Consider the following 8,935-nt stretch of genomic DNA (forward strand, 5'->3'; position numbering starts at 1 on the left):
AAAATATCAAAACCTTAACTAATTATAGTGTAATTTATTATGTCATAAAAAAAACGACAAATGATAATAATAATAATAATAATAATAATAATAATAATAATAATAATAATAATAATAATAATAAAGACCAATACTTAATACTGTAATAGATTAATAGAAGCTCAATTAGAGCGGTAATAATAAAAATATACGAGATTGCTTCATTTGGAGTTGTACGTTAATACTTAATATTGAGTATAAACAACATAAATAATTATTAAGGCCGTGTAAAAAATGTATTTGATATGTTGTATATCAATGGCTTAATTGAGAGTAAATTATAAAAACATGGGTATATGAGTATCACATACAGATACTCGGGATAAAATATTATTAATATAGTTACCTATGGAATATGGATTAGGGTGGACAACTCAAATCGCCAATAGTTAGGGTGATAGTTAGGTTGGTCTAGCGGTAATCCCACACACACCTCGACGGAGAGGTCATGGGTTCAAGCCCCTATGGGATGCAGAAATGCATGCCCTGTAGAATTTATTCTAATAAGTATGTAATCTTGGCCAGTAATGTCACCTACTATGTAATCTTGGCCGATAGTGCCACCTGCGCTTTGCACTGCTAATATATCATGTAATCCTGGCCGATAGTGCCTCTACTAAAAAAAAAAAAAAAATCGTCAATAGTTAGGGATACATATCAATAACCGTTAGTAAATTAGAAATCAGTACGTTCATCATTATTGATTTGAATACCGCCATGTCGCCAAGATAAGAGACACAACTACAATAATGTTACAAATTTGACTTCCATGTCATGTATACTTAATTTTTTTTCTCACTAAATTGATCCCAAAAGTTAATTATTTCACTCAATTCGTACTGACTTCTAATCTTTGAAATTCACTGTTAATTATTAATTATGGACGTGACCTCAGATGTATTGCAGAGTTGTAGAAGAAAAGAATGTAATGCAAGAGAAGCGGATATACTAAAATATCACTTTTCAACGAAAGTGGCAAAGTGAATGAACACTACTTCTGTAATAAAAATTGTGACAAAACCATAAATAATTATTAGATTAGATTAAAACAAAAAATGGTTGCAGAGAATGTCCATATTCTTTTTTTGGAATTTTGCTACTTTTCAATTTTTTATATTTTATTTTTGAAACATAATTATTTTTACTAGATAGTCAAAATTTGACCATACATACTAACTAACCGGTCAATATTTATTTATTCTTCCATAAATTTTCTTGTTGAGATACTTCTTGAAATTACGAAATGTGTACTATTATGCTTGTTCAACTAATATGTAGAACATGGAGGTGAAAAGTTACTATATGGATGATCAATCAAGCAAGTAAATAAAACAAGTAGTAAATCAATAAAAGACAAATATTTTGTAACCTATTTTAGCGATAATGCACCTAATTTGGGGGGCGTTGTATATATGGCAGTGGAAAGAAATGAACTAAAATGTATAGAGGTATATAAAAACTCAAACTCGGAAACTCCCTCTCAAGTAGCCATCTCGTATAACCCCAAATGAACTGTAATTAATTAAGCTTTCCTTAGATAAAATATCACTGACCCCTCTTGTACTAGACACTCTCACCAAGATCATTCAACAGTCGAACACAAATAAAACACCATGATCCACTTATCGATGAAGAACCAAAACAATATGGAATGAGTTATAATCCGAGTGATTTTAAGTTGTTATGCTATAATCAAACCCATATGAAGGTTTTGTTGGAATAAGTTGGAGCTAAGTCCGAGTGACCAAAAGTTGTAACTCGATAATCAAAATTCTAGGAAGGTTTTGTTACAATCAAGAAACGACTCTTCTCCCTAATTAACAAAATATATATCTCCAATAATAACAAAACTAAAAGACAAATATATTTTAGTTCAATTCGCATGGGAAGGAAAACGTGACTTAAGTAATCATGAAATCTTGAACAAATAATTGCACAATGTCTTGAACAAAATGAATTCGTCAAAAGCAAAAACCATGCCACAAGGAATTAATACTTTTTTTTTTTTTTTTTTTCCTATTTCTTAATAGTGTTTTCTAAACAGAACTTGAATAATTTTAAGTTTCCATTGACTAAACTTCTTCTTCTTTTTTTCTTGTTTTTTTTCAAATTTCTAGATTTTTCGTGAAGCTACGAAAAGGTACTTAACAAATATCACAGTTTTTCCTTTTCAATTTGATTTTCCTAGATAATTTGTTTATATATTTTCGGGTTCTTTTGTTGGGTTTTTATGAATAGTATATTCAACTTATATTAATAATATACTTTCGCACGTAACTGCGTTTGATGTTGTGTTGATCACAATAATGTTAAAATTCAAAATTACACTTTGTTAAAATTAAATGTTTCCTTTCCTTACATTCTTGTTGAAATTGTCTTACTTTGTGTTATAGCTCAAATTGATTGTATTTATCCGTCACATTACAGTAGTTTCAGTGAAGGGAGGAATGGAGAATGATTTTTTTTTGGCTTGTGGCTATAATTGTGGGTTCATATTTCAGGTAATTGTTAATTGTGGATAATTTTTTTTAGTGTTTGGATGTGAAAATTAATATTTATTTTGGGGTTATTTGATACGGATACAATAAAGTATTTTGAATGTTATTTGTATTATTTAGCTATTTAATTTTGCTCGTTGCGATTTAGAGTAGCTATAGTAGTTTGTTAAAATCATGAATTTATAATGGCTATTTTGACGGTCGTCTAATATAACATTTACTACAGTAGCCAATGTTGATCAAGAAATCAATTAATTAATAACCGACGTAGACCTGATCACATGCACGTAATAAAATATGTATATGATATATTTTAACCATACACGAAAACAAAATTATCCGAAAAAGAGGATCGAATTGATCTCGTCTAAAAACCAGTAGACAGAGACAATGACTTTTATGTTCACACTCCACCAAAGTCCAGCCAAAACAGTATAATAAAAAAATCATTCATTTATAAATATATCACATTGTGACGACGTATTATTAACATATTTTTTTAAAATAAATAGAACAACCTTGACTAGTCCTTTTTATTTTTTATTGCGTGTGTCGTAAACTCGCCTCCTATCCCTTACCTTTTTTAGCCTCTCACTCCCCTATAAATACATAACTCTTCAATACCAAATCCACAACTCATTTCATCTCTAAATATACACTTCTCTCATATTCCGATATGGTCAGCATGGAAAGTCCTAGGTTTTCGGTTGTTATTTTGTCATTTTTGGTTCTTGGTCTCATCGCTGCCGTCTCTGTCCACGGCCAAGGGACACGTGTTGGGTTCTACTCCAAAACGTGCCCTAACGCCGAAAAGATCGTTAAGGCAACGGTCGAGAAGCACTTCAAAGCAAACCCTAGAGTTGCCCCGGGGCTGCTCCGAATGCACTTCCACGACTGCTTCGTCCGAGGCTGCGACGGCTCGGTCCTTCTAGAAGGTTCCGGGACCGAGAAGACCTCGTTTCAGAACAATGGACTCCCGGGCTACGCAGCCATAAATGAAGCCAAGACTCGGCTCGAAGCTTCGTGCCCTAGGATAGTCTCGTGCGCCGATATTCTCGCCATCGCCGCCCGTGATTCCGTTGTTTTGGTAAATTTATTATTCCCATATTTTCATGATACGTTAAAATTGTTTTTTAGAATTATTGTTGATTTTTTTTTTTTTTTTTTGAATTTCGGGCAGACTAAAGGATTTGGGTGGCAAGTGCCAACTGGCAGAAAAGATGGTAGGGTTTCGATAGCTGCTGAGGCCGGCAATTTGCCTAACGCTTTAGAGCCAATGGATTCACAGCTTAGAAAGTTCAAGAATTTGGGACTCACCACTCAAGACCTTGTAGCCCTTCTCGGTACGTACACATACATATATATAGAATTCTAATTGCGTATCATAAATATTATTTATCTCTACGTCACTTTATATTATTACTGATCATGCATTTATAAAACTCGAATAATAAAATCATTACTATTTTTTTCCCCCGAGAAATATATATCATTACTAGTTTTAAACGTCACGTAAAAATATATATAGTGGCGAAGTCAGGATACGATAATAAGAGTCTCAAATTTAATAATAAAAAAAGTGGTCTATAAGAAAATAATGTATTCAGGAAAGAAATATATTAAAAATCATATAATTTTAAGTAAAATTATAAAAATAGAAAGAAAAAAAAATAGGGATATAACTTTTATTTACTTTTCAACACAATTTTGATTCAAAGAGATACCTAAACACAATAAAAACAAAATGATGATTAGACCAAATAGTGAGTTTCTCCATCCACACGTTAATTTAATTAAGGTCATGGTTTCAGGGTCACACACCATCGGAACGACGTCGTGCGGTTTGGCGGGAAGGAGGCTTTTCAACTTCAATACCTCGACCGGCGCGGACCCCGCAATCAACCCTTCGTTTGTTCCGATCCTGCGAGCTATTTGCCCTCTGAACGGTGACGGCTCGAGAAGAGTCGAGCTCGACAACGGAGGAAGCACTCGATTCGACACCCATTTCTACTCCCAAATCAAGGCCGGCCGAGCCGTGATCAACTCCGACAGCCTTCTCTGGACCGATCGCAACACCAAACCCTTCGTCGAGCGCTTCCTCGGCGTCTCCAGCGGAGGGTCGCCGCTAAACTTCAATGCCGAGTTCGCGAAATCGATGATTAAGATGGGCAATATCGTTAATTCCGGGGGCGAGATCAGAAGGATCTGCACGGCCATTAATTAATCAATCAAGAATATGACTGATTGATTAATTATTTAATTACTAGCAAGTGTTTGATTGATGTATTTGCTGCTTTGAATTCAAATAAGATGTATGATCAACTTCATATATAATATATGTATGTGTAATCGTCAGCTATAAATAAACTTTGCTGGCCGGTCACACTGTTTTTGGACATGTGATGTGTTAAACTATAAAAAAATGTGTTCGCTAGGTTATAATATAAACAACCATAATAAAACAAGATTAAATAAGAATCCAATGAATTCGTCACAATAAAATTGATACTTGTTAACTCTTTGTTGATGTTCTTTAATAAGAATATTACTTGTTCAAATTTGGCAACCATTTACTCTATAAATATTATTTACCACATGCCTAATTTATATATGTTAACGTTACTTATTTTTAATTTCCAGTGGTTGATTTCAATATGCCTAATTCCTTTGGATACTTGATTTCAGCCTCTGTTATTAGGCTTTTCCATATACTTTTATTTTATTCTTATGTTTGTTAGTTTTCTTCCATGTTGATGGTATGTATGTGTAGGGTGGTATAGCTCCTATGTTGATCTAGACTTATTTGAGAGTGGCTTTCTTCATTTTGTCTTTTTCCGAGCGATTATAGTTTTTTTTTTTTTTTTTTTTTTTTTTTTTTTTTTTTGTTGTTTTTAGTAATTTGCACTACAAACCTGTAGCAGCTGGTTTCGAGTTTGAATCTACCGACGCCATTTGTTTTCCAATAAGCTTAATAAGCAAAAAACAGTGCCTTCGTCGGCCGTACATCCTCTCTGGCAGCAGCGCCGCCGCCGGAAACCGACGAAAATTGTTGGCATTTGAATCCTTGCAATTACTTCTTTTTTATTTATTTTATACCTCGTAGAATTCTGAAGACCCTATTGTCCCGGCTTAAATGATTACGTTCCTTCATAAATGCATGAAGTTCATTACAGCTTCATAAAAGTTCACTATATAGTATAAAGGACTGTGACGCCAAAGGTCTTGAATCAGACTCTAAGATCCCAAAAAAAAAAAAAAAAAAGCAAATCAGTATTAATTGATATTTAAGCCGGGACAATAGGCTCTTCCTGAATTTTCAATAATTTAATTTTTATAGACATAATTTTAATACTTAGTTAAAAAATCAATTTTAATACAAAATTTATCAATTTAAAAACAATAAAATTTTTGACCCCTTGCTTTATATTTTATAATTTATCATCATCTTAAGAGGTGCTAAATCTTCCAGGGAGGTCAAACTTAGAAGGAATATAAGAATATTATATTTTGAGCGAAAGTGTGTACCACACACGTATTAGAGAATAGATATGTACAAGTTCAGATAAGTTGAAAGATATTATGAATGAATGTTTATTATAGTCCAAAATTGTTTGAATCACAGTATGTACGTGTCCCTGTCGCTGTAATTATTAGTTTGCTTGCTTAGTCACGGAGATGCTACAATTAAAGATGTAACTTTGATGTTGAAATATTGCCACCGTAACTTTAGACATTTTGCATAAATCCAAATTAATATTGTAGATGAAATGAATATGATGTGATTTGCCAACGTCGATCGAGAATATACATTATATATATGCTGCTAAACACTAGTTGTTTGAAAATCGATATATTCCAAGTGAAGCACGTTATTTGCTAAACTTTCCACACGCCCACGTATTAGCTTAATAAGACAAGCAGATCAAACGGCGGTTTTTTTTCTTTTAAAGTTGTCCGCTATGTTTATTAATTTTGGTAATTGTTAATTATTGTTTTTGTAACAACAATTATACAAAAGCACTCATTATTTTTTATAAAAAATTACTTAGTACTGTACCTTTTATTTAGAATATTGAAAACGTACATATTTTCATAGCTGGTTTCAAATATAATTAACAAAAAGACTTAATAAAAGTAGTAGATCAAACGGGAAATAACATTTTGGAGGCTAAAAATAAGCAAAATAACAGTTAAAGTGAACGGCGTGCGCTCAGTTGGGCACGCGGAACGCGCCTGCTGCTATGTCCAGGTTTGCGACGCGCAGTGATACTTAAAATAGTCATAACTTCTTACTGATTCTTGCAAATAAATATGCATAAAAAATTAAGGGAAAACTCTATCCAATAATAGAAAGAATTAATCCATAATTTTTTGAGAGCTCAAATCGAAAAATAGGAGTTTAACGTGTACGAAACGCACCTATCAGAGATGAGAAGCCGGCGGCGTTTGGGAGGAAGAAGAATGTTTTGGTGAAATTTTCGCAGAGTCGTGAAGAAGAAGAAGACGCACGAAGAAGACAAAATGAAATACATGTGCGTTGTAGTAAGTTCTCGCCGCGGCGCATTCTACAACGGATTGTTAAAGCGTTGTGGGAAATCTGAAACACCAGGTTTCTACAACGCTTAACTATATGCGTTGTAGAATCTCCAAGTTTCTACAACGCTTATCCATAAGCGTTGTAGAAACACCAAGTTTCTACAACGCTTGTCATAAGCATTGCAGAATCCTTAGTTTCTACAACGCTTGTCATAAGCGTTGTAGAAAGTGGGTTGTATAATCCAACATTTGTAGTAGTGTAATTGGATTAAATCGCAAAGCGAGTCGGGCGTCGCTCAATTAAAAAGTGACGAAAGTGACTCCCAAAAAAATCCAGGTGACCTTCCCACGACGTGTCATGTCACCCTAACCTCGGCAGATTTACTTTGGGTGTCACTCAAAAGAGTACATGATGCAAATATAGGGACTTCTATTACATATTATGTAGTAGTGAATTTTGGTAATTCTTAATTATTGTTTTTGTAACCAAATATACAAAAGCACTCATAATTTTTTATAAAAAATTATTTAATACTGTACCCTTTATTTAGAATATTGAAAACGTACATATTTCCATGGCTGGTTTCAAATATAATTAACAAAAAGATTTAATAAAAGTAGTCTGGACTCTTGTTTGCTCCAATTACTCTACAAGAATGTCAAGAAATATAGCTTTTAGTGGCAGACTATGCGGAGGTCTTTAGCGACGATTTATAAGGTCGCCGCTACTAAAAGAACCGGCAATGACTTTTAATGATTTGGTGACTTAATTTTTTATTTTTTATTTTTTTTTTATTTTTTATTTTTTTTATCACTACTTAGGTTCAAAAATATAACTAGGCCTATTTTAAATTAACCCGCCATATCCTTAAATTATTAGCACCAAATCCTAAAATAATCAGCCCTGAAACTCCTAATATTCATAATAAAACGCAGACTCAAGCGATAATTAATAGAAAGATTGATATCTTTTATTCTCATTAAATGGCCTTTATATAGGCTGATTTTATAAATAATACACGCAAGGAGGAAAGGCATAAAATTTGGAGCTATACAAATTTCACCTAAGCTAAAGTAATCGTCTACACTCATTCTCATTTAAGGGTTTAAGCCGAAACATAACCAAGGCCGTTTATCTTTTAATCAACGCGTCATATCATCCTAAACATACATCATCGAAGTTGTAGGATAACCGTACAACATTATAGAAGCCACCTTTCTTATAGTTCCAAATAACATAACTTTTTAAAATTAAAAATTTGAACCCTTAACGTTTTGATTTCTTACAATCTTCCGATGATATATATTGACCTCAATTTATGTAAGAAATATATATTTATTATTCGGATTTGATCAAGTAGTATGATATTGGAGGTCGTTGGGATAGAGATATATATATATTATCCCGAAACATTGCACCAATAGACACGTATTCTTTTTTTTTCAAAAACAAAAACAAAAGAAAAGAGAGACGTATACTCTCGGGGGATAAAAATTGATGGATATCGAATCTATTAAAATAGGTAGGAAATACATATATTAGCCGCCCGATTCAAAAAATTATCGATCTGTAAAATTTGACTTTTGTGTCTGCGGTGATCTGACCCTTTAATTCATAAATTTTGCGTCGCCAATTTTAAACATAAATTACAACGTTACTCTCTGTATATATCCTAATCCATGACAGTATATAATATTGACTATAGTGCCACCTCATTCGTTATCAGGGCCATTAACTCAATACACTCAAGTTCCCAAGGTTTGCTTACTCCTGATTCCTTCTTGTAATACTGGTTTGAAAACAAAAAAGGAAAAAAAATATGAAAACAAAAAAGAAAAAATCGAAATACTGTCGTGTGTCG

The 8,935-nt window shown here is 32.9% G+C and overlaps 1 protein-coding gene across 1 annotated transcript; it reads left to right on the top strand.

Annotated features, from left to right (window-relative positions):
- Positions 1-3,151: 3,151 nt before the first annotated feature.
- On the top strand, positions 3,152-4,933 carry LOC149387073 (peroxidase N1-like). Its single transcript, XM_089624000.1, has 3 exons — positions 3,152-3,624; positions 3,718-3,880; positions 4,349-4,933. The coding sequence occupies exons 1-3, from the start codon at positions 3,214-3,216 to the stop codon at positions 4,759-4,761; spliced, it is 987 nt and encodes a 328-aa protein (XP_089480126.1). The 5' UTR covers positions 3,152-3,213; the 3' UTR covers positions 4,762-4,933.
- Positions 4,934-8,935: the final 4,002 nt, after the last annotated feature.

This window comes from Urtica dioica, chromosome 8 (genome assembly GCF_054948205.1).
Source record: "Urtica dioica subsp. dioica isolate 48M chromosome 8, U.dioica_male_clone48M_v1_H2, whole genome shotgun sequence".
Taxonomy (NCBI): Eukaryota; Viridiplantae; Streptophyta; class Magnoliopsida; order Rosales; family Urticaceae; genus Urtica; species Urtica dioica.

What these genes read in the sequence shown, in the direction of transcription:
- LOC149387073 (XM_089624000.1), top strand. Translation starts at nt 3,214, where the DNA reads ATGGTCAGCATGGAAAGTCCTAGGTTTTCGGTTGTTATTTTGTCATTT. An exon ending in CCCGTGATTCCGTTGTTTTG is followed by an intron (nt 3,625 to 3,717) that starts GTAAATTTATTA and finishes AATTTCGGGCAG; the next exon opens with ACTAAAGGATTTGGGTGGCA. An exon ending in AGACCTTGTAGCCCTTCTCG is followed by an intron (nt 3,881 to 4,348) that starts GTACGTACACAT and finishes TCATGGTTTCAG; the next exon opens with GGTCACACACCATCGGAACG.